Genomic DNA, 27,440 nt, shown 5'->3' with positions numbered 1-27,440 from the left:
CACTTACTGTTCTTCAAGCCAGTTCCTCGCATGATATAATTTTACGCTCCCATGCACAGCAGAGAGGGGCAAGTGATTGGAAGTCAGCAATCTTAACTACTCAAAAACATGATTTGTGAGCAAATTACAGTAGAATGAAGGAAATAGATCTACATGCATTCTTCCGTTCATAACTTCATCTGCGCATAATTCAAATCTGGCGTTTTTAAAGGCAGAATTTCTATCGTTGAATAATATTATTATATTCAGATATGACATCACAATAATTCTTCTGCATGTACACAAATCAAGGTGTAAATGTAGATATTACGTAAAATATCTCGTAAAATACAAAATAACTTTTCTAAATCCGATTACAGCTGTTCACTACCTGCACATGTTACTGCGTACAATGAGTACAATAGCTCTCAAAAATGTCTACATGTCAAGACAACGACAGACAGTTATATGGTTTCTTTTGTTGCAGTTAGGAAACATGTTGCATCAAAAAACTTGCATTGATTTTGTTTGTGCACTGGTAAAGTGCATGTAGCTGATATCAACAACAACTAGGCAAAGGGAATAAATTTTCCTAACTTGTTTTGGGTTTTCGAAGCATTCCAACCATCATCCCTTGATTAAGTTATGAGCTAATTTCATAAGTCATTTCAGTGTTTTAGACGGTATGGAGTGCACATAAATTTAAGCTATTTGATTATTGACCTCTAAGTGCTACCTAGACCTTGAACATAATGACCTGGGTTCCGCGATCTGAATTTCATATTGATGAGGTTCTGAACTGATGGTAGTTTTACAGAATGCCTTTCCAGCTGTCAAGAAGATATAGAGGGAAAACAAATTTGAGCTAACTGATCTTTGACCTCTAAGTATTCCCTTGACCTTAGACCTAGTGATCTGCATTCTGAACATCAACCTTAATGATAGGGACTCCTGTTCATGCCAGTTGTAATGTCATCCATGGTACTTATAAAGGTGACACATGACAATACCAGGTGACATTGCAACAATGCAAAGTGACATCGCAACAATACAATACGACACAGGATAATGCGAAATGACACTCAATAATGCAAAATGTTGGACGACATTTTAAGTAGATAATGTTGTGATGTCATCTTGTTTTGTCGTGTGTCGGTAGCATGATATAACACAAAGTCAATTCGCATTGTCGCGCATCACAGTGCATTGCCACGTGTCGTGCTCTGTCTTTTTGATGAATGTAACACACAACAATGCAACGCTAAGCACGACAATGCGATAGGACACACCAACACACAGCGACTATCTTTAATGTGAATTCCCCCTTTTCAATGTCATATTGCATTGTTGTGTGTCGTGTCTGGGTCTATAGCATGATGCGTAACTATCTGATATCACAACTGACAATGCAAGTTTTATGAAAATCTTTCAAGTGGTTACAAAGATATGGAGCTGATACAATTTAAGATATCTGAAGTTGATCCTCCAATGTGACCTTGACTTTAAATTGAGCAACCTGGGTTGTTCACTGATGAGGTAAACAACTTATGCTAGTTTAAAAAAAATCATCCAAGGGTTAAAAAGACATGGAGCACAAATTTAAGCTATCGGACCTCAGTGACCTTGACCTTTGAGTGAGTGACCTGTATTGTAATCTCTGCAAGTTGTCTTGATCAGGTTACTAACTTATACAAGTTTTATGAAAATCTTTCCAACGGCTAAGCAGATATGGATCAGATATGAAAACTGACAGACGGACCAACAGAACGATGTACATGTATGACACCGCTATAGCCCACAATGTCATGAACTTTGTATCTGAAGGTATAATGAACTGAAGTTTTCCTTCAGACACAGATGTATCGCACATCTCTATTTGACATCTATATTGTCTCTAATATCTGTCACATACATATTGAATAACAGCAACAGTTTATGTGATATAATCTCTTATTCAGTATTACAGAGTCAGCATTTATTTTAGAATATTGAGCCTCTCACATGCGTTGACCTAGTGTGTTACAATTCTTGAAGGTTGTTTCATAAGATCTTCCCTGGTAAATGTCAAACCACAATCAGCTGATCAACTCCTGACTACTGTCTTGTTTTTCGGGAGAATCAACATAAGAAAACAGCAAATTAACAATCCGACAACCAATATATTGGAAATACTTCTGCAAATATGTGACCTTTTCAACAAGAAGTCCACAAAGGTCTACATTACTAGTCTGAAATCTAGTTCAACTCAAGACATTAGTATCATTTCTGTGAAATCTTTTGGCTAAAATGGTTATTCCCTCGCGAGATGAAATAATGGATTTTAATGTCACTGTGAAGATAAGATTAACGGGATTCTTTTTTTTTTTTTATTAATTTCATGGACTGGTGCAGCCTCATAAATTATATCCATGAAAAAAAATCCCCCACACATTAATGATTTGACAGCATTAAGTTAATTTTTTCTACAATTTGGTATTTCATACACTACAAGAGCTGTCCGTAAGACAGCCAAGCTCGACTATTCGAAATATTGTCACAAAAGCAGCAAATTATTACCCAAAATGTAAATATCAAAAGAGTTTTAAGTTCGAAAGGGGGCATAATTTGACCAAAATACATATCAGAGTTAAGGGACTTGATGCTATCAACTAGTTTTATAACCCCGAAGAAACATGTTAGATTTCAATTCAATATCTGCATTAGTTTTGGAGATAGTAACTTGCATGTAAACTTTAACCAGAATTTCCTAAGTCCAAAAGGGGGCATAATTTGTTCAAAATACATGTTAAGAGTTATGGAACTTGACCTAGTGAGGCTGGTAATTGACCTAGAAAAGGAATAAATAAGATTCAAAGCTATATGCCTTTTGGTAATAGCTGTATGTACTTGCACGCAAAACTTTAACCAGAATTTTCTAAGTCCAAAAGGGGGCATAATTTGCCCAAAATACATGTCAGAGTTATGGGACTTGATTCTATCAACTAGTTTTATAACCCCGAAGACACATGTGAAGTTTCAATTTAATATCTGTATTAGTTTTGGAGATAGTAACTTGCATGTTAAACTTTAACCAGGATTTTCTAAGTCCAAAAGGGGGCATAATTTGCCCAAAATACATGTCAGAGTTATGGGACTTGACCCAGTGAGGTAGGTAATTGATCTAAAAAAAGAAAAAATAAGTTTCAAATCTATATGCCTTTTAGTAATAGCTGTATGTACTTGCACGCAAAACTGTAACCAGAATTTTCTAAGTCCAAAAGGGGGCATAATTTGGCCAAAATGAAGGTCAGAGTTATGGGACTTGGTGCTATCAACTAGTTTTATAACCCCGAAGACACATGTGAAGTTTCAATTCAATATCTACATTAGTTTTGGAGATAGTAACTTGCATGTAAAACTTTAACCAAAATTTCTAAGTCCAAAAGGGGGCATAATTTGCTCAAAATACATGTTAGAGTTATGGAACTTGACCCAGTGAGGTTGGTAATTGACCTAGAAAAAGAATAAATAAGTTTCAAAGCTATATGCCTTTAAATGATAGCTGTATGTACTTGCATGCAAAAACTTAACCAAGGTGTGACGCCGACGCCAGGGTGAGTAGAATAGCTAGACTATTCTTCGAATAGTCGAGCTAAAAATGAAAATGCTGTATCTGCACAATTTTAAAACTCGGGTTGACTCAACTTTATAGTAGCTAAACTTTCCAAATTTAAATCTATTTTTATACAGCATAATTATCATCAATATATCAGTGTCATAATTAATGTGGACAGCTTTAGCTGACACATTAAGCAAAGCTGAAAGATACATTGTTACATGACATGTAAATGATGCCGTTACAAAAACAATATCTTTGATCCATGTCTGTGACATACCTCAAAAACATATTTTCCAGCTAGCTATTGTTAATTGGGTATTATCCTTGATATTTTTATTCAAGAAATAAATTATAGCAAAAGAGTGTTTTAACACTATTTATGCACGATGGGCGGTTATATGTCGGGTGTAATAATTATTGAATTATTTGTACGACGTATTACCGCCCGAGTGTATAAACAGTGTTAAAACATAGTTTTGCTATAAATTATTTCGATTCTAATATGCCCTTAATCTAAAACAGTAGATAAAATATAGAAGTGCTCTTTCTTTGATGTCACCGCACGTAAACGTGACGTCATTCTAGCGTAAGCGTGTTTTAACAGAGACAAGCATATTAGTTTGCAAATAGCGAAATCGGCAAATTTAAATCAGGTGAGAATATTAAACAGTATCATGTCTTACAGAAGAAGCAGTTACGCGTTACAATTTGTTATCAACTTTAATAAGGCTGTTGATTCTTAAATCATGAAAAATCGGCAAGAAAAATACCAAATATACCGCAGCTATAATCACAGGTGTTATTCTGCCGTCAGCCGAGAATCACAACAACAACACATCAAAAGTTTGGAAACAGATTTCAATAACATTAATTTTGTCATTTCTGCAAACCTGTATGACTAATAACTGCTTTCATATAATATTTAAATAACAAAATACAAATGAAATTCCATAAATGGTTCAGAAATTATCTCCAGTTACAGACAGACTGTTTTGTCGCCAATCTTAAAGGTCAGTATTCTTAGACAGTCTCTCTTTCAAATGAAGTCTTAGCATTTTCTGTTGTAAGTCTACAGCCAATACAATGTTCATGAAAAAGTTACTGCAAAAATGACCGGAACTCTGAAGTGTAAAAGACATCAGTGAGGGTGTGAGTGACGATGCGATGATGTCAGCAATGGTGATGATGGCAGTACCGATATCAGTGACGATGCGATAATGTCAGCAATGGTGATGATGGCAGTACCGATATCAGTGACGATGATGATGATGCAATTCATGATAGTGAAATCAGCAATGGTGATGATGTCAGTGAGGATGTCAGTAATGATGATGATGACAATGATGCAAGTGATGATGATGATGTCAGCATTGATGATGATGATGTCAGTGAATATTCGACCCAAGTTTTATGCATATCCATCAGGAGTTCTCACAGAAGGTATGTAATCAGTAATATGTAGTCAGACAGACATCAAAAACTATATCCACCAGTCTTCAACACAGTAAATATTATAATTTTAACAGAAATGCAACATTTAAGATTATACATTATTAACATGAACTGCTATCCTTAATAAATATGTTTTTTTATCAGTGCATTATGTATCATTCAGTTGTGGAATACAGTCTAACCTGTACTAATGGTCACTTCTGATCAGCGGTCATCTCCGTTTAGCGGTCATTTTTTGACACCCACGGCGGATTTTCCTCTATTTCATCATTTTATTCAGCGGTCACCTTGCATCCGCAGTCAGCAGCCACCAGGATTGCCTCCCGACCACTGTATTTGACCCCTTTCAGTGGCCATGTTTCTTCCAAAACCAATTTTCAGGAGAGAATCGCCGAAGATACCCGATTTTTTGAGAAACACGTGATTGCTAAATTTTGCGTGACTTCACCACAAAAACGACAAAATGACATGAGCTAAAAATCTCAATTCAAACTGATAACCAAAGGTGTGATCCTCTTTTTGTTATGATTATGGCCAGTAATTATCACAGAGTGTCACCTCGTGTCAATTTTGTTGTTCACAGTTTGATCTCGGTTAAAAATAATACTCGATTTTTAATTAGTATCATAATATTTTTTATTTTTTAAATATTTCTTTCATCAAAATACTATTAAATTTATATGATATTAATTTTGTTTGAAAGAAATATAAACCACTCGATCTTTTACGGAACGTAACGGCAATCATAGATTTTAGCGTAGACAGTAAGTGCAGAGAGTAGTTTCCTTTATCAAAATGGCAAAAATCGCAAACAAACTTGTTTTGAAGTTGGAATTTTTGTTGTAAAAATCACGCCGGAGTTGTTGATTGCTAAAAAGACCATTCGTATTGCGAAGGCAATTGCCCATCAATGTATCCTGGTAAAATAATAAGAGTAAAACGAAAAAGAAATGGGCCTAACGGCTAAAGTCATGACTGAACACTGGTCAGAAGTCTGAAATATATATATACTGGCTGCCCCTCCGATCAGCGGTCACCTGGCTTAAGTGGCCAAATTGTCTGTTTCCCCTGGCTGGCTGCTCAAGACAGGTTAGACTGTAGATAATAAACTTAAACCCAGAATGTCCCAGAAGCCACAGTGGCAGTGAACATTTAACTCAAGATTTTTACTGAAACTTTAAAGAGGTTTTAGAGATAAAAAATTGACACGAGACATTCTGACCTTAACTCGAGACCCTTAATTTGGGTTGATCCACCCTGAACTTATCTTCCCCAGATCTTCTTGGTGAAGTAAACATTTGATCTAAATTTCAAAAAAGTTTCAAAACATATGACCAGATCCAAATCTTTGGATAGGACTCAGAACCCTGACCTTGGGAAAGCACATTTAGCACACAAGTTCTTCAGTGAACACATGGAAATCTTCTTAGGCCGCGAGTCATAATACGAAAAGTAAGGAGTCAGGTAATTTTTCATCTTATCAAAGCTTAATGTCATCATTCCAGAAAAAATGTCATCATTTCAGAAATCAGTGGTCCACAAAAATATAAACATGTTTTAGGTCAATCATTTGCAGATAATTAGGGGCAGGTCATGAAGGTGTGCATTTCTGGCCAGTTTTGCCTCAAAATTTAGTGTCCTGAAACTAGAGTTTTACACCTTTTTTATCATATTTATATAGCCAAGCATTTTGTCAATCTGGAGGATGTTTGGATGGTACAACTCATGAAATAGGTGTTGGGGGGCATTTTATTTTCACAAATGATGCAAAATTGCCCTTAAATCATTCCTAATGATGGAATATGTATATTATGTCAGAAAATGATAAAAATGGATATATTTTACATTCTGTGTCTTGTAGCAACAAATTGTAAATTTCAGCTCATTTTGTGCGCAAGAGGCGGAAAAGTTTAGATGCCTACATAAAGACTTGTTTTCATGCTTTTGAAAACCTTTTTATCTTGTTCAATTTGAAAAAAATATACGGAAGTTCCGAACCATTTTCAAATTTATTGTCTCCTGCCCACAAAAAAGGAATTACAGAAGATAATGTCTTTGCCTGGAAGCCATGTCAGGATTTTTAAATATTTTTAAGTTTCCTCTTAATAATTAGCACTAAAGGTACATGCCTGAGGAATCATTTAGGTGGCTAGTTTCTTTGAAGTTAAACTTTTGAACAGGTGAATATAGACTAGACTGACAATAAAGTGCTTATTTTTTTATTTATTTTAATGTTAACAAGTAAATTCATTTTAAGTGAATTTATATCGCCCGCTGAATAAAATGTTTTGTGAAGGAGGAAAATATTTTTTTGACAGCTATTTTATTTCAACATTTATACACCAGCTATGAAAAAAAGGACCATGCAATGGTTTTTTTGGGTTCCTATTTGTCCACAAGATCACGGGAAAAACTGCTCTATAGTGATCTATAAGTTTCATGACGATCCATCAATGGGTTACATTGTTCCCTGGGAAATTTTAAAACAATTAAGGGGCAATTACTCCATAGTTACTGAAGAGATTCTGATAAAAGATACACCTGCATTACAGCCCTATAGTGATGTATATTTGTATTAAATTCCATAAGATTCATCAATGGATTACTTCATTATGTGGGAATTTGAGAATTGTGAAATAATTAAGGGCAATAACTCTGGTAAATGAAGAGAACCCGACGAATATGCACGTGCACCACTGTCCTGTAGTGATCTATATTTGTGTAAAGTTTCATAAGGATCCATCAATAGGTTACTTAAATACAGTCAAATAGTAAGTTTGTAATGCAAGTTTATAAAATTCCATTTTTCAATTTCATTTGCCAAAATCCGAAGAATCCTACCAAATTCAGAAGAATCTTAAGTACAAATTTCGAATTTTTATTATAAGTCATCATGATATACATGTTAAAATTAACATTAAAAAACCATGGTTAATGACTTTAATAACCATCCCCACCCCCATCCCCCTCTCCCTACAAAAAAATCAAACCTTAAACGGATTGGGAGTTATGGACTGAACACTTTTTGTTATTTTTAAAATGTCAGATGTGCAACTGAAAATTTTCAACAGTTACTGTAAGTCATTACTAAAAATCTACTAAATCTTAATTAGCTTTTCTGGAAAAAGATCTCTCCAATTCAATTTGTTAACCATGCAATCCATCCATCCCTCACCTAGCAGCACTAGCAGTTATAAGAGGCCTTTTTGTCCTTTCATTGCTTACCACTATATTTACTGCTAAAATATCAAAGTTTCTTATCTAAGTTCTATCAATCAATAACTTTGGTGACAAAAAAACCCCCCAAAAATCTATGCTAACTTTACTAAGAACTTCTTGCAGGGTCATAGCTAGGGCATAACTTAAAATGTACGTGCAAGAAAGCTATAAGTAAGTCGAATCTGCCTTCTCTTATTTCTAAAAAAAAATGGTTACATCCTGCATTAATTTACATTCATTTTCAAACAGAAACTGTTAAAGCAATAAAAAAATATGTGTCATTTCTAAATATAGGATTGATACACTGGTGTACATGCTATTTACTTGGTTTTGTTTCCATTATAGAGTAAACAGAAATACCATGAACATTAACTGTGTCAATTACTGAAAATGTCAAATGGCAAAACTACATTCAGAACTTATTACAGTAGTGAAGTTCATAAGTGCTTTGCAATAATGAATAATTGACCTGATTTAGTACATAAACCTTACTTATCTGGGGCAGATCCAAGGTTCTGGTTTAGCAAGGGGCGGGTTGTTTAGAGAGGAAAGTGGATATGTGGATATGCTCTAGAGAAACTTTAAAGCAAATATAATGTCAAATGATTCACACTGACTAATATCTGAGCATGGATATTAAGTTTTGGCTTTAACCCTAGCCAAGCTAAATTTCTATAATGAATGTGTCCATCTTCCAATTTGGACAGTACCATTAACTGTTAGAAGGGATGCTTACCAAAAAGATACTGGCTGAATAGTGAACAGTGCAGATCATGATCAGACTGCATGGAGGTACAGGCTGATCATGATCTACACTGGTCGCAAAGGCAAAGCCAATTGTGTCCAGCATTGTAAGGTCTAAAGTATTTTTTTTTAATTTTCAGAAAAATGAAATGGTTAACAAAGTCGTAATATATATCACTAGATCATACACAATTCTTAAAAAATTGCTCAGATTTGACTTAGATCACATGAAATGTATTCTGAAAGATTTCGAGTATGCATGCATTGGATATGCCTTCTCCCTGCTCTTCATACACCTATGATTGCACAACATACCATAAAACGTGAAACTGTTGTCTGATATATTTGAGCCGTGCCATGAGAAAACCAACATAGTGGCTTTGCGACAAGCATGGATCCAGACCAGCCTGGGCTTCCGCGCAGTCTGGTCAGGATCCATCCTGTTCACTTTTAAAGCCTATTGGAGAGACTGTTAGCAAACAGCATGGATCCTGACCAGACTGCGTGGATGCGCAGGCTGGTCTGGATCCATGCTGGTCGCAAAGCCACTATGTTGGTTTTCTCATGGCACGGCTCATTTCATACAAAAGCCACATCAGATTCTTCTGTAAATGCAAGTATCTGATCTGTTACTGATGTGGTATTTAGTTTCAGAATTAATATAAGAATTTAGAAGTGCAAGTGGTCTGTAACTGTTTCAAAAAGTCTGCATTATATATACAGGGAAACTGTCTTCAACCTAGATCAGAGCAACTAATTTTGGAATGTAATCTCCTTGCATATAATGAATTTCATTCTTGGTTGAATGGGTTTAAAGCTTTAGCCTGCTAAATTTCTAAAATGGACTGGTCTATCATTCAATTTGGGCAATACCATTTATTATTTTAAGGAGTGTTCACTGAAAATTTACTGACTGAATAGCGAACAGTATAGACCATGATCAGCCTGCACATCAGATATAACTGCAGACAGTTAATCTAGCCAATGTTCTTGCATTTCACAAAATCTAACTAATTTTTCAGTAGTTTTTCAGTATGTTTGATAACTGGTTTCAACACAATACATGTACATGTAGGGTTTCAGAGATAAATTGTTGCACGTACTGAAAACTCTATCTGGATTATCGAAAAAGGGCCATAATTCATTACATCAAACTCAACCATGAGTTATTTAACTCAGCTATTTCATATCTGAGAAGCCTTGGGGTGAAGTTTTGATTATTCTAACACATGCAATGTTTACTCAGATACAGCACTGCACAAACAACTTTAACCAAGTAGAAAATCGCTATTCTTTAAATAGTTTAGCTAAAAACCTTTTCGAATTTTGGAGGGTTTATCCTGAGGCTACACAACATACCTGTTTTAGTCTGGAAGAAAAATGCTAGCCACAACTTAACGTTTTGGCTATAATATTGTTATATTCAAATTTGTGTAAATAGCTATGAAACTTTACATGCCTTATCAAATAGGTACACCCTTTGATTTTCTGAAATAACTTCATATCAGCATACTAAAGATATGTCACCAGTAAGAGTGTCCTTGACCTTGGAGTCACAGACCTGACTCCTGCGTGCTACACACCTCTGCATTATGCTTACCATTTGTGTATTCCCTGGAACTGTTTAGAATTGATAGCCAGGGCACAAAATATTTCTCACAAACAAACTAACTAACATAGACAGACACTGCCTCTCTTCTGTGGAATCATCTTGTGGGGGCTTAAAAAGTACCAACACCAATTTTACTTTCTGAGGGTATACAACTTACCTTTTGAGTTTCTGAGGGTATACAGGCTGTAGTTTTATACAGTCTGGCCAGGGCACTGTGTGTAAGACCACCAACCACTGCCATCAGAGAATTGAAGTTTTGTAAAGCTCGTAATTTCTGAAAAGATAAATGGTAACAATTAATAACAAGAGGGCCAAGATGGCCCTAATTGCTTACCTGAGTTTCATAGAGTGCCTGAACAATTTTGGTACAGGATCAAGTCCAAAATTTCCACTAACTAGATATGGGTTGGGTAATGACATTGTGTGTGTGTTGAGTTTTCCATATGGCCATGTAGAGAAAAATACACCCGCCCTAAGGCATCCATGTGTTTTATTGAAACAAAATGACCTTAAGGAATTAAGTAGAGGGTCTTTGCTGTCAAAGTGTGTTGAAACAGACCAACAGTTCAAGTTTTTAAAGCTTCCTATAATGCAATATGAAGAAAACTGGCCCTGGTCCCTGGTGGCCATGTTTTTCAATGAAACAGACTTATTTGAAAGAATATCTTAGAGGGTCTTTTAAGGAGCACTGCAGTTTATATTCGGACCAGTAAGTATAATAAGAAAATTAAACAGTACAGATGGTAAAGTTGCATGTAAAATAAGAAATAGAAACATACTACAGATAGGAAAATTGTATGTAAAATTAGAAATTGTAACAGTACAGACATGAAAGTCATTATGTATAAATATTAGAAATTGAAACATTACTGATGGGACACAGTCATATGTAAAACCAGAAACTGAAACATTACAGATGGGACAAAGTCATATGTAAAATTTGATTTTGAAACATTACAGATGGGACCAAGTCATATGTAAAATGTAAAATTAGATTTTGACACAATACAGATGGGACAAAGTCATCCGTAAAATTAGAAATGGAAACATTACAGATGGGAGGCAGTCATATGTAAAATTTGAAATAGGATAGTACAGATGGCAAAGCTGCTCTAAAATTGGATTTTTACCTTGGCAACATTACAGAACTTGACAATAACATCAGCTCTCTGTTGGGGCGTGGTTTTACTGAGAACCATACACTGTATCCACTGTGATAGACCATTAAACAAAGCTATAGAACGTTCCAACTTCGGGTTATCCTTCAGTGATGCTGTCATTGCATAGTTCTTGAAATCAGTAAACTGAAATATATAACATTCACCTTTAGCTTGCTAAATTTCTAAAATGGACTGGTTCATCATACAATTTAGTACCATTTAGTATTCAAAGGGATTTTCACTGAAAATTTACTGACTGAAAAGCGCACGGTGCAGACCATGATCAGCCTACACATGCGAGCAGGCTAATCTTGTTCTGCACCGGTCGCAAAGGCAGAATCACTGGCTAAAGATTAAATACTTGTATAATCTACTATCTGTTAAGAAAATCTCTGAAAAGCCTTTTTCCCCTATTTCATTAATAAATAAACCTTTGAAGAGCACCAACCACATTTCAGTCTTCCTAAATTTGTGGCTCTACAAAGGTTTTGCTGTATATTTGAAACATGAAAAATTATCCATGTAACATAGAACAAGACATATAATTGAGGTAAACATTTGAAAACCTCTGCTTGCTGACTAGTACTGAGAATAAGTGAAAATAAAATTCAGCCACAAGCCAGTCTGCTAACTAGGAAAAGCACATGTCTCCCACAACTGCCTAATCATCTGAATAGTACCGGTAAGTCTGTCTTTTTATATTGTTTACTCACAGAAAATTTGATCATTTTGGAGTAAGTCTTGAAGTAAGCGGCCTATCGGATAAGTGTCGGAGTAAGCGGCCTAATGGTAATTCAAGGGCCATAATTCTGAAGTGCCTGGGCCTATTTGGCTAGTTATTGAACATGGCCAAGGACTTATTCGCAAACACATTTTGTACAAGTTTGGTGAAGATCGGATGAGAAATGTTCCACTTAGAGTGTGGACAAGATTTGTAACAGACGGATGGACAGGCAGGAGTAAATCAATATGTCTCCCACCACACAGTGGTGTGGGAGACATAATTATAGGCTTCTATTTTTCCTGCAAGTTTTAATTAATCAATTTGCGACAGACAGAAAGCCTTTAAACTGAAATTATTTTTCATTAAAAATTACAACTCTCTGATACCGACTTGATTTAAAAATATCCAGGACACAACAGTTCTGACAGGAAATTTATGAAGAAGTTCCTTAAAATCCAGTTTGAAAGTAAAAAATTCCTCATGGGGTTCATTTGAAATTCTTTAAAGAGAGTTTTATTCTAATTCAATAGGCCCTATTGTCCAGTAGTTGAAATAAGAGACCTGTATGGACCTAAGTTTACTTAAATACAGTAGGATCTGTTTAACATTTTTAGCATGGTTTGGCAATCTACTGATTTTGTATATGTTATAAACAGCTTCTACCATTCCGTTACAGTCAGTCATATTAAAGAGTCATAATGACTTGTACATAAGGACTTCGGACACTTTCTATATGAATTTGCCTACTCCAAGAGTGAAAAATAAACTACTAAGAAATATAAGTATTTAATTACATATATCATCAAAATACATATCTAAGATTATTTCTTAAAGTCAAATTTTCAATATTTGTTTCACAGAACAGTGATTTTTGTTCTAAATTGAATTACGTACCCTGTTATATAGATATAAAAATTGTTTTGCTTTATACAACATTGTTCCCACCCGTGCATCAAAACCATATTTGGCCAGCATATGTAGATATTAATTATACACATTTTCTGTGACTATTGTGTTGATGCAAGGGGTGGAACAGTACTTTTAAACAAAAAATATAACTACAGGGTGTTCCCTAATGTAAAGTAACCAATACTTCTTATATTCATTTTTAATAAATTGATAGTCACATATTTTTACATCTGTTTGTAACTCAAATACTATACAAATGTTTAAAAGGGTACACATAGGCATATTATACATGTAAAGTAGTGAAAGAAGCAAATACTGTGAACTCATTATTATTCGTTGGGTTAAATTTTCATTGGCTTATCCTGGTTGTTTGTTGCAGTAGATTGACAAATATGTGCTTTAACATACTTGCAACACACAAGGTAATCTTCTGCATGCACCCCGCCCACCCCCCTCAGGACGCGCACGCCACTAGCGATTGAGGATGTAATTTGTTTTCCATTTTGTTTTTATTATTTTTTGTATTTCTTATATATTTTTTATTTCTTTATTATTCATCTTCTTCTATGCGTTTTTATTTATTTTTTTAGACACATACTAAATGTCACACATAAACATCACTTCATGTTCCTGCTTCTGTGAAAACTGAATTGAAGACTGTTCTTTGCGGCGGACTAGGCCTAAACACCACAAAAAGAGGTAATATGTGAACAGCAGTTAATCTGATCCTGATTATAGTCTTTCCAACAGAAATAACACTTGGCATTGATATGCCTGTGATGCATAGGTCAAGAACAGTAGCTTCTTGGCAGGTCATATCAGTGACGGTTTCACATTCAGTGTGATGCCACGAAAGTGATGTGTCAAGTCACTTTCCATGCATATGGCATATATAAATACGGCTAGACGCGAAAACGAACTAAAAGACCCAGCCGAGTTTCAGCAGCGATCTGGATACATTTTTATTACATGTTTAAGCCAAATGAGCCGTGCCATGAGAAAACCAACATAGTGGCTTTGCGACCAGCATGGTTCCAGACTAGCCTGCGCATCTGCACAGTCTGGTTAGGATCCATGCTGTTTGCTTTCAAAGCCTATCGGAATTAGACCAACAATTAGCAGATGCGCAGGCTAGTCTGGATCCATGCTGGTCGCAGTTGCACTATGTTGGTTTTCTCATGGCACGGCTCATTTGGCGTAAACATGTAATAAAAATGTATCCAGGTCGCTGCATAAAAAATCCACCTGAAACTCGGCTGGACTTTTAGTTCGTTTTCGCGTCTAGCCGTATTTATATATGCCATCTGTTGTTTTTCTCATGGCGCGGCTCAAATGTTATTTGTGCCACTGGTACTTATCCCAAAGAAGAACCAACCCTACGGCCTTGATAAGATGACTGCCTTTTCTTAGTATTAATGTTATGCCGCACACAACTATCTGCCATCACTTATAACAGAACTATACAGACATGTACATATGTACTTAAATAACTACCTGAACCACTGTAATAAAACTGACCGGTCACTTATACATGTATAACTATTCACACATGTAATGCATCAATAACTTTACATTACGAACAGTGCATAGATAAATCAAGTACAGGTTGTTTGCAAAAATATCGTGCTATTTTTTATTTATTTATAGGATTTTAATCTTAAAATGTTATTTTTTCCTTAAACAAGAGCACCGCCTTGCGGGTGCTGACGCTCATCTGATTTTTTTTGTGTAATAGAAATATTCTCCTACCCATGATTTTCTAAGTCTAAAAAGGGCCATCATTCTTGCAAAAAGCAGGATAGAGTTATGTTTCTTGATGTTCAGTGTCCACTTATGATGGTGAAAAACTGTTGCAAGTTTTAAAGCAATAGCTTTGATAGTTTATGAGAAAAGTTGACTTAAACATAAATACTCAACCAAGAAAATGATTTTCTAAGTCCAAAAGGGGCAATAATTATTGCAAAAAGCAGGATGGAGTTATGTTGCTTGCTGTACAGGGTCAGCTTATGATGGTGAACAAGTGTTGCAAGTTTCAAAGCAATAGCTTTGATAGTTTAAGAGAAAAAGTTGACCTAAACATAAAACTTAACCAAGAAATCTGATATTTTCTAAGTCCAAAAGGGGCCATAAATCTTGCAAAAAGCAGAATGGAGTTATGTTTCTTGCTGTACAGGGTCAACTTATGATGTTGAACAAGTGTTGCAAGTTTTAAAGCAATAGCTTTGATAGTTTAGGATAAAAGCTGACCTAAACATAAAACTTAACCAAGAAAACTGATTTTCTAAGTCCAAAAGGGGCAATAAATCTTGCAAAAAGCAAGATGGAGTTATGTTTCTTGATGTACAGGGTCTGCTTATGATGGTGAACAAGTATTCCAAGTTTCAAAGCAATAGCTTTGATAGTTTAGGAGAAAAGTTGACCTAAACATAAAACTTAACCAAGAAATCTGATATTTCCTAAGTATAAAAGGGGCCATAAATCTTGCAAAAAGCAAGATGGAGTTATGTTTCTTGCTATACAGGGTCAGCTTATGATGGTGAACAAGTATTCCAAGTTTCAAAGCAATAGCTTTGATAGTTTAGGAGAAAAGCTGACCTAAACATAAAACTTAACCAGGCAACGCCGACGCCGACGCCGACGCCGACGCCGACAACCGCTCAAGTGATGACAATAACTCATCATTTTTTTTCAAAAAATCAGATGAGCTAATAAAATGATTTTGTAACTTTATTCGACTGGAATTCATATATTTAGAACTTCCGTAAAGTGATGACATTATATTTTTACGGAAATTAAACATTTTATTTTTTCAAGAAAATATACCCTGGCCTAGATAAAATAAGAAAAACATCTTGATAGGAACAGATACAAACCAGTTTCTGCTGTAATAAGTTAACTAACACATTGGTTTATCATTGAATCGAAACGATTTGGGTATTGTTTAAATGCTTAATGGGAATTTTGCCTTCAAAATGTAGGCTAGAAGCGTATGATAGTGTCCGAAGTCCTTTGGCTGCCACATTTTTGGCTATGAGCAAAAACATATCAACTTCTTGTTAAATCCTATTTTTGATTCATGTTTTCTCACATATGTCAAAGGTTATTTAACTCACAAAGTACAAAGTTTTATTGAATCTACTGATTTTTGTTACCTCCCTTTATGGCTATAACCGAATCAGTACATGAGCAATAATGACAGAAGCGCTTTACTAAGTACATAATTAGGCTTACTCTCTATTATCTATTTTCAAGCCTTATGGAACTTTGAATTAATGTCTCCTATTACTTTGTATTAGAGCCTTGCCCTGTCCTAGGGTCAAAATATTCTATGTGAAGAAGTCATCCAGCTGACCTGAAGAAAAGCTGTTGGTTCTATCAAGATGTCTGCCCCTGTCGGAAGTAATACCAAGTTTGGGGTTGGGCACACCTTGTGACTTCATCCAATACTGATGCTGAAAAGCTGTATATTATCTAATATGTTCTTGTGCAGCATAAGGTTGAAACTTGAGCTATCACTAAAGTGATTAATATCCACACACCCAATCCCCACAAATAGTGATTTAATAGATGAAATAAAACAGACCCTGAAAAAAGTGTCAGGAATATTCACACATTATAACAATCATGTATGAAGTTTCATTGGAATCCCTTTAAAAACTGAAACAACTTTGTGCCACAATATTTTTGCAATGGCAAACTGTAAGACGACTCCTATGTAATTACCTTCAAACTTCATTTGTGGGGTTTAAAAACAATAATTATTACTTACATTAATCCTCCTGAATGCTCTATACTCCAGGTAGGTGAGGTGGTCCGCAAGCTCTTCTGGTTCCAGATGATTGAACACAAGGGAAACTTTACGATTATGTCGCATTGAAGGATTACGAACCGATATACTTCTCATCCAATCATACGATGGGCTGAAATATTTAATAACCAGTCAAAATGCATTCCACACTGAAGCATGCCAAAATATTGCATCTTGTGTTTTTGTTTTGAAAAGTACCAAAAAGCAAAGCATTTGCTTCAGAGGGAGCTTTAAAGTTTAGTGCATGTATAGGAGAAAGTTTAAACAATATTCCCATCATGTTAAAATGTTATTAACCCAATTGAAATAAAAACCTACGGCAGAGAGTTTTAAAGGTCACATATTTTAATTGCTTCAGAACATTATCATTTGAGATGTATGCAACTTGTGAACAAGATTGGGTTATAATGCATTTCATATCAAAATGAAAACTACATGAAGCATCTGAATAACAACCATGGTATATCAGGTGATAAACCACACCTAGACCCGGATTATTTTCATTCCAACATGCTCATAAATTACTATGATGAAAAATATGCCAATTTACATTCATTGTGTAACAAACCTGACTAACATGTGGCAAAACTGGATGGTCTCTAACTGGTCTGCGGGTTGCAGAATATATACCAGTTTTGATTTCCTTCATTGTTTTACTGATAAACAAATCAAGCAATGTTAGAATTAAGTACATAAAAATTATCTTACACTTTGGAGAGGTCTATAAGTTCTTTAAAGGTGCTATTTCCTGTCCGCTGTACAAGGGACCCAAAAGTTTTAATCACAGACTGTAGCTTGGAGTCAAGGTCAAACTGAACTGGAAACTGCCGAATCCAATATCTGAAGAAAAAATGATGCCATTTTATAAGCGTGACATTAAATCTTTGTAGTTTTAAAGGTTAAAGAAGTACATTACTATTTCAATAAATAGTAAAGTGCAGAATCCAGTATTAAAGTCGCACAATATTTCCGCTGCATTTTTTCTCAATATAAATCTTATAACTTGAAATTACTTTAACCCTCAGCCTGCTAAATTTCTAAAATGGACTGTTCCGTCATTCAGTTTGGGCAATACCATTTATTATTTGAAGGGGTGTTCACTGAAAATTTACTTACTGAGTAGCGAACAGTGCAGACCATGATCAGCCTGCACATAGGCAAAATCAATCGCCACCAGCAGGCTAAGGGTTAAAATCTGTTTTGTTACAATGGAAACTGTAATGTCATTTTTTTTCATATTTCCTGTAAATTTCATATAGGGCCAGGGAGAGACATCATTTATGACAAGGACTTAAACTCCTGGATGTACAGACAAAGAGATGGACAACACTCCTGGATGGCAGACAAAGAGATGGACAGCACCCCTGGATGGATAAAGAAATAGACAAACCTCTTAGATGAACAAACAGAGAAAAACAACACTCCTGTTGGATGGATAAACAAAGAGACAGAAAAACACTCCTGGATGAACAGACAAAAAGATGGACAAAACTCATGGATGGGCAGACAAGGAGATGGACAACACTCCTTGATGGACAGACAAGGAGATGGACAACACTCCTTGATGGACAGACAGAGATGCACAAAACTCCTGGAGGGGCACAACTCTCCTGGATGGACAGACAAAGAGATGGATAACTGGATAACATTCCTGGATTGATAAAGAGATGGACAATACTCCTTCATGGACAGACAAAGAGACGGACAACTGTTGTTACAATCATGTATGGGCAGACAAAGAGATGGACAATACTCCTTGATGGACAGACAAAGAGATGAACAACACTCATGTATGAACAGAAAAAGAGATGGACAACACTCATGGATGGGCAGACAAAAAGATGGACAACACTTCTTGATGGACAGACAAAGATAGGGATAACACTCATGTATGGACAGACAGAGATGAACAACACTCATGTATCGACAGACAAAAAGATGGACAACACTCCTGGATGGGCAGACAAAGAGATGGATAACACTCCTGGATGGGCAGAAAAAGAGATGGACAAATTCACTCCTGGATGGACAGACAAAGAAATGGAGAACTGGACAACACTCCTGGAAAGACAAAGAGATGGACAATACTCCTGGATTTGCAAAGAGATGGACAACATTACTGGATGGGCAGAGAAAGAGATGGACAACACTCAAGGATCGGCAGACAAAAAGATGGACAGCACTCCCTGATGGACAGACAAAGAGATGGATAACACTCATGTATGGACAGACAAAGAGATGGACAACACTCCTTGATGGACAAACAAAGAGATGGATAACACTCATGTATGGACAGACAAAGAGATGGACAACACACCTGGATGGGCAGACAAAGAGATGGACAACACTCCTTGATGGGCAGACAAAGAGTTCGACAACACTCCTGGACGGGCAGACAAGGAGATGGACAACACTCTCGGATGGGCAGACAAACAGATGGACAACACTCCTGGATGGCAGACAAAGAGATGGACAAGACTCGGGCCAAGAATAGAAAGTAGATTTAACCAGATTGGATCACACTTTACACTTGCACACTTCTGTTGATCTGGTTTGACAAAACCTGCTCAGGCTGAATACAACATCCCAGATTAAGCTACTCTTATAATATCCCTATTCTATGGGGAATTGCGACAGCCTTTAATTCACACTAAAGGTTATGACATATAAATCATCTAGGACAGCAGTATAATATAGAGCATCATCCATATATCACAAAACTATTGTTACAAATCTCTTGACATGAAAGTCATTTGGGATTCCTATCAGCAGGCAACAGACTTTAAATAATACTGGCAGAAAAATATAGAGCAAACTGACGTTGTAACACAAAAATATGAAGGAAATTTCTTGGAAAATGCAAATCAACTCCTTTTTCTGTGACAACTCGAGATAGTATCATTCATTTTAGTCAGTCTCATTTTTACTTAAGACATTACTTGACCTACATTTTTCTGGTATTTGTCAGATAACATAATATGTTTAATGCTCACATTTATGACTTGACAAAAATATCCTCTAAACTTGCACTTGAATGCACTAAAGACCCAGTTACTGAATCCAAACTACTTTCATATACCACATTTTTTAACATTGACAAAAACACATCAAGGTGCTAATTTACATTCATTTGGGGTAGGTGCGGTGGGGCGCCCGCACTGAGAAAATCTTCATTCTGGGGGGTCAAAAAATGCATTTTTACTACTTCTGATATGAAAAGGTAGGAGTAATAGGTTTTATAGAAAAGTAGGAAAATATAGGAGCACTTTCAAAAAGGTAGGAGAAAGTAGGAAAAAGAAGGAAAAGTAGGAAAAAATACTTAGTAGGTAGGCTGGAAATCCCGGCTTCACATGCTGAATAACCAAACTATTCCGTCTGATGACTCTTATGACTCTAGGTGAAATAATTTTGAGATATGCATGATGCAAATTTGGATGGACAGACCGACAGACAAACGCAAATCTAAGTGCCCCCACAACACAAAAAATGTGTGTGGGGGTCATGGGGGGGCGGCTTGAGGTGCATTAAAAGCACATATGCTCCCAATGATAGCCTGTCGGAGGCTACTTGAGCAGTCTATGTACTTATCCTGTGACCTTAAAATTTGAGCAGTAGTAATGTAACCCTGTCATTAGATGATCATGAAATAAAGTTTGATGACTATAGGCCCAAGCATTCTTGAGCTATAGATCTGAAATCATTTTAAGTCTATAGGTCACTGTGACCATGACCTTTGACCTATAGCCCCAAAAAGTCATCTACTGACCAATATGATCAAAGGAATATGTCCCTCTCTCCACTTCTTTGAGGGGGGAGGGGGTATAAAAATTGAAAAAGATCTATCTACCTCCCCTTTGAGATGTTTAGTATCATGCATAACATCTGTCTGGATTTTGCAAATATGAAAGCTGAAATTCTGTAAAAGCCTTAGTAAGGTTTAGGTGGACTGAATATTAAATATCATGAACAGCTCTACATGTATATATGATGCATTTACTTGGTTTGAGCAGCCAATTTTCAATAAGTCTTCATTTCTAGATGTTATATATTAACCAACCTCTATCAACCAGCCACCTGCAAAAAAATGCCTATGTTTCTTGCTTCCTGTGACTGCCTCCTTGGGGCCGACTGGACTGTATCATGAATACGGTATATTTTCTTACCTTACAGCATAGCATATTTTGGCTCTGTAGATCTGGATTGGACAAGATTTCTGTGAGGGAAGATGTGAACACTTTGGGTAGGGACAAATGATTTTCTCTTCACTGTTCTGATATCTAAGTATATATGTTAAGGCTCAATAAGAAGTAATGCTTGCATGCCAGACAGGACTTTCCGATGTTTTTTCCAGCGCTGGAAAAACTTGTCTTACACCCCAAAATGGTAGAAGACTCGCACCCTGTAATTTATGAATGAATAGTAAATTTATACGCTACTATAATAAAATAATGGTTGAAAGAAATTATTTATTTTCTTTATTTCTTCTATTAGTTGAAGAATAAGACATGCAAGAAAAAGAATATATCACTAGTTGAAGGTGCTTATGGAAATATCTGGCTAGAGGGGAACTATTTTTGGAGACCTTGGCACAGCCTCATTACCATTTTACAGTTACCCTCGAGCCAGATATTTGCCTCCATACCTTCAACCAGTGAAAGATTATTATAGTACACATGTATAACAAACAACATATCTATATAAAAAACATGAATAGAGATCCAAAAAGTGGTATTTACCTGCAGTAGGTTCCTATTCTAATGTAAAATTACACTGCAAACTGAAGTAACTCACAAACTGAAGTAGTAGTTCATACATCCACGTGATCTCTTTTTTTTCCAAGACTTAGTGGTCTCATTTCTGTTTTATTATGTTTCGTTTATTGTCACACCAATTCAATTATATGTCATATGGCATTCCTTTCCAGCTACTGGTAGTGGAAGACCCCAGGTGCACCTCTGGGTATTACTTCACTCACAGAGCACCACCTGGGTACAACCACTGACCTTCCACAAGCCAGCTGAATGGCCTCCTCAAATGAAAGTATTCCACATGCCCATCCACAGAAGTAAAGAACAAGTGATTTAGACATGATGAACCACTTGGCCATGGAAGTTCAACACATGGACTTAAGCACCAGGCTTGACTGTAAATGACTATCAACTGACCTTACGCATAGACTCCATGGCCTATCCTGACATCTTAAACAACTGGCCCCAGTCACAATAATGTTTACAGCGTGGGTCATAGATTATGAAACTTAAGACCGGAGACAAGTCTCAGAATTCAGCCGAAGACCAGTCTCAGAATTCAGCCGGTGACCAGTCTCAGAATTCAGCCGAAGACCAGTCTCAGAATTCAGCCGGAGACCAGTCTCAGAATTCAGCCAAAGACCAGTCTCAGAATTCAGCCGAAGACCAGTCTCAGAATTCAGCCGGAGACCAGTCTCAGAATTCAGCCATACCATTGGCCCATTTCAAATTTTGTCTCATTAACAACCAACAGATGCTGGAGTTTTGAAAGAATGGGAAATTTCAAACACAGACATAGTATTACATGCTTCATACAGCAAAGATGCACAAATAAAAGGATACAAGTTGACAAATGCCTGGGCGAGCTCTTCAGATGTTGACATGTACCATTTATGCATAAGGAACATGACGTTTGGGAATTTACTGTCCTCAATAATCGTACCATCATCAGCTGTAATAATAAAGACAACATGATTATTCACACTTAAACATTTTCACAGAAGAAAGATAAGTGATGTCCTACAACAAACCTGAATAGCTTATCATTCTGTTTTTCACAATAGACCATGTAACATAACGCAATGTCTTGCAATTTGCCATGCATACTGCAAAGGTACTGAGTACAACTTTCACAAAAAATATCATTATAAAACAAGAGAGCCATGATGTGAAAGTTTGAATATCTGTCCATGTATTAAAAGAATTCAAGATGGGCAAGATAAGCCTCATGAAAATCCAGTCAAAAATGTTATTTCTTGAGTGGGAATAATAACTTTTCTATTATAATATCTAGTTACCTAGTTTTGATACCCTGATGACCAAGTTTAAAAGTTGCAAAGGAAGATTCTGGCGAGATTGTATGTGAATTAGGTAGAAAAGATGCAAATAAAGTGTTGATAAGGTTTTTCTATGACTTGCACTAGTAACTTGGTTTTTAATCCAAGATCTTCACCTAAAATGTAGATATTGTTAACCCTTATCATGCTGGACACAATTGATTTTGCCTTTGTGACCAGTGTAGATCAAGATCAGCCTGCACATCCATGCAGTCTGATCAAGATCTGCACTGTTCACCATTCAGTCAGTATCTTTTTGGTAATCACCCATTTTAGAAGCTAATGGTACTGTCCAAATTGAAAGATGGACAATTTCATTATAGATATTTAGCAGGATAAGGGTTAAGCAAACTATGATTAGGTTTCATGTAGATCAGATAGGAACTGTGGCAGCTAGAGCATCATTTTATAATTTGACCTAAAACCCTTGTTTCTGATCCAAAATGACCCAGTTTCAACCTTGACCTAGCTGTCCCAATTAAGACAAATATTCTGACTTGTTTTCATGTAGATGGAGTAGGCAAACAGTTTTTCAGTAATTCTATCTATTGGCCTAGTTTTTTTGTTAGCAAATCTGTTCCAGAATGTATTGAGACAAGTATTCCGACCACGTTTTGGACCAAAATTGCGACCTCTGGAGTGTTAACAGTAAAACTGTGGATGACGGACAAAACAATGGATAAAGGATCATTCTATACTAACAGTTCACACTGTCAGAACCTTCTATTCAGGTGGGCTAAAAAATGAAACAAATTCATTCTCTCCCAAAAACAAGTACATTCAAGCGAATTGCTTAAGGTAGCAGGGTACACTTTCGAATTTTGGCCCCCGTCAATATTTGTTATAAAGAGAACATTGTGATTTTGGATGTCTGTAAATTAAGGTGAGAGATAATGATTATTAATTCTTTAGAAAATTTATACAGCCGATACATGTAAAATTCTGATGTCAGTTGGAAAACTAACTGCTGGTAGCTTTGTATGATCAATGAGACACCATTTCGCGGAAAAATTCAATTCACAGAAGGGTTCTGTGCTTGTTGATTCTCAGGAACATTTTCGTTATTTTCCGAAAAAACAAGCTGGATGGGCCACCATTCCGTTTATGTCCTGACGTTCAGTAAGGACTATTAAATTAAGAAATGCAATAAAATTGGACAGTGTTCTTGCAGCGGGATCATTGTAGACTGTTCAAAAGGTGCAAAATTGATGATTTTGGCATGTTATTTTTCATGGATGATGTTAACCTTTCGCTTTGATAACTTTCTTTATTCTTGTATGAGAATCCTGATCTTGCCATTAATCAAAAGCACAAAACATGCACGCAATTTATAAAATAGCCACCCAAATTTTGCTCATAGGGGAAGTGCAATATTGCGACTTGCTACATGTAAGACCGTCCGTGCCCAAAATTTTCGCATCTAAGTGTACCTTGCTACCTTAAATATAATGTTGAACTTGACCTATTTATACACCTGCCTAATTATTTTTGTCTAATGGCATGTTTAAAATATCTTCACTTAAAATATTTATAATTTGGAAAAAATTATCCTGTGATTAACATCCCGAATTTACTTTTAAAAACTTTCTATTACCTTTAGCCCGCTGGGGGCAAGTGATTCTGCCTTAAAATGCGACCAGTGCAGACCAAGATCAGCCTGCACATCCGTGCAGGCTGATCATGGTCTGCATTGTTTGCTATTCAGTCAGTCAATGTTCAGTGAACAACCCTTCAAATAATACATGGTATTGCTGAAATTGAATGATGGACCAGTCCATTTTAGAAATTTAGCAGGCTAAAGGTTAGCAAAATAAACCCAAACAGCTGTATATTTTGCAGAAAAGATGAATTTAGAGTGAAATGTCTATTACTCAGACTTCAAAAGTGGTCTTGTTTTCTGACACATAATTTGACCAAATCTGGAACAATGATACTTCTTCTGCTGATTAACAGGATGTTGTTAAAATGTCTGCCTTTTATTCTGACCTAATAACCTAGATTTTTGATGAATGGCTTAGTTCCTTCAAAACTTCAGACACTTCAAGTCTCAAAGCTTACAGACACTATAGATTTAATGCCTTATTTATGGGTCAACTTTACTATATTTTATGGCATTGCTATTACCTCTTTTGTCTTATCATTTTAATAAGCTATTTTACTTATTTTACTTGCAGGAAATGAACAAGCAAAATGCCTTGGGGGGCAAATGTCTTGACACCTTAAACACTGTATACTGGATGATGTTTGTTAATGATTTATTTTTTTCATTTAATCTAATGTTCATAAACAGAGCAAGTCCTGAATTTGATTAAATTATGAATATAATAAGAGGGTCATGAAGGCCCTAAGTCGCTCACCTGAGTCCCATTGCTTAAGTTTCATAATTATGATAGTTGTGTAAATTTATTTTGAAATCAGCCAGTGGTTTGTAAGATTATCAAAGTTTTCTATACAGGTATATAGGGAAAACCAGCACTGTCCACTGGAGGCAATACTGTGTAATTGAAAGAATTTAGTAAAGGGTCACTTATTTAGCAAAGGCCGATTGAACAGACTGACACACGGCTAGCTTTCAGCATCCAGGAAAGATGCAAAGTGAAAATTTTGACTCAAGTTGAGCATACCCACTACTAACTCTAATGCGGTGCAAAATTCGATTTATCAAAACTGCAAAAAAGCAGACTAGTTACCCCACCCTGATGGACTTCATGTGAAATATCTTGTGTAATGTTTAAATCTGATATAATTTATTTTATGCACATTTAGCAGAGATATTAAAGGAAATCCCAATCTAACATTCTGTACCGGTATTCAAGCTCTAGACCTTAATGTTCTGGAGAAGAAGATATAGCCATATAGAGAAAATAAGCCCTACCCCCCTTGGTCGTTATGTTTTCTAAGTGAAACAGAATGGCTTGAACAGCATTTCTACAAAATATGTTTGGAATTCGGCTGAAAGTTTTTGATAAGAATATTTTTAAAGATTTTACTTTTTGTTGTCATGGCAACCAGACTTCTGCATGGGTAACAATTCTTTGGGCAATTTTGAAAGGAGGCCATCCATAGATCATTTCTGTGAAATTTGGTGTCAATCTGCCCATTGGTTTTGAAGAAGATTTTTTTAATTGTTGAGAAGACAAAGATTTTTTTTACTGTTGACAGACGCAAGATGCACAACCGAAATCAAGCAGTCACAAAAGCTCATCTTGAGCCTTTGGCTCAAATGAGCTAAAAAGCATTATCTCTCAAAACTTAACAAGCTTTGTTGTGCATTTTTTTTTTTTCAAAAATTCAGAAACAATTATATCATAAAAATGAAAGTTACATGAATTAAATACTGAAGGTTAGGCAATTTTTCACCTTACTTTCATTTCATGATCTTATATACAGCAATTCCCATTTTAAGAGTGTGTGCTCTATAGCTGGTGTATTACTGAACATTGTGTGTCTTAAAGAGTTTTGAATCATCCGTCAGTCTGTTTGCAAAAACCCATCATCAAAATTACTTAATCTATAGTACACAAGGTACAGCATCCAATCATCAGAATGTAATAAGCATGAAATTGTTCTAGAAATTAACCTACCAAAGCTCTCCACACACAGATGAATGAGCCTCTCTGGTGTGGCTGCACGTATTTTGACCCCATGAAGAACAGGTTTTTCCTCCTCCATCAGATTACACGTAGACTGCATACCCTCATGGATGCTCCCGCTACACACATCCTGTGCTGGCATGGAAAACTTGAACCCACGAATACAGTCTGTGTCACAACATTCTGAAATTCGAACAAAACTTCGTAATTAATTTTTTCAATATTTCATTCACAAGATGCACCGCATAAATTATACTGTTCTTATCGATGTCACAGAAATTCAACATCAATCATCATAAACTTGTACAAATTCTGACAATAAAAATCAAAAATTAAATCACATAATTATATAATACTGTATTAAAGCTTCTGCAAATAAATCAAAAGTTACATGTACCAAGCTACCATGCTGTCAATTAAAAAATATTAATTAAACCTGAAATACAGATCACGTTTAGTAAAATATTTTAATGTTTATTTTCATAAATCGTCTAAAACAGTGGGTCAAAATGGTTAATGTAAAGTTATCTTTATCTGTAGAGGTTTAATTTTTGTGG

The 27,440-nt window shown here is 35.9% G+C and overlaps 1 protein-coding gene across 1 annotated transcript in view; it reads right to left on the bottom strand.

The window, feature by feature from the left end:
* Nucleotides 1-27,440, bottom strand: part of LOC123536847 (ras guanyl-releasing protein 3-like) — a 101,609-nt gene that overhangs the window by 31,011 nt on the left and 43,158 nt on the right. The window contains exons 2-8 of the mRNA XM_053548410.1: nt 26,875-27,066; nt 22,797-22,905; nt 21,369-21,482; nt 17,914-18,045; nt 17,167-17,317; nt 11,735-11,908; nt 10,762-10,878 (exon numbers count right to left, since the gene is read on the bottom strand). Of these exons, the coding sequence (XP_053404385.1) occupies nt 10,762-10,878; nt 11,735-11,908; nt 17,167-17,317; nt 17,914-18,045; nt 21,369-21,482; nt 22,797-22,905; nt 26,875-27,066 (989 nt within the window). The remainder of the gene's footprint in view (nt 1-10,761; nt 10,879-11,734; nt 11,909-17,166; nt 17,318-17,913; nt 18,046-21,368; nt 21,483-22,796; nt 22,906-26,874; nt 27,067-27,440) is intronic.

The sequence above is a fragment of the Mercenaria mercenaria genome, chromosome 1, assembly GCF_021730395.1.
Source record: "Mercenaria mercenaria strain notata chromosome 1, MADL_Memer_1, whole genome shotgun sequence".
Taxonomy (NCBI): Eukaryota; Metazoa; Mollusca; class Bivalvia; order Venerida; family Veneridae; genus Mercenaria; species Mercenaria mercenaria.
The sequence above is the reverse complement of the archived record's forward strand: the minus strand, read 5'-3'. Positions and strand labels throughout refer to the sequence as shown.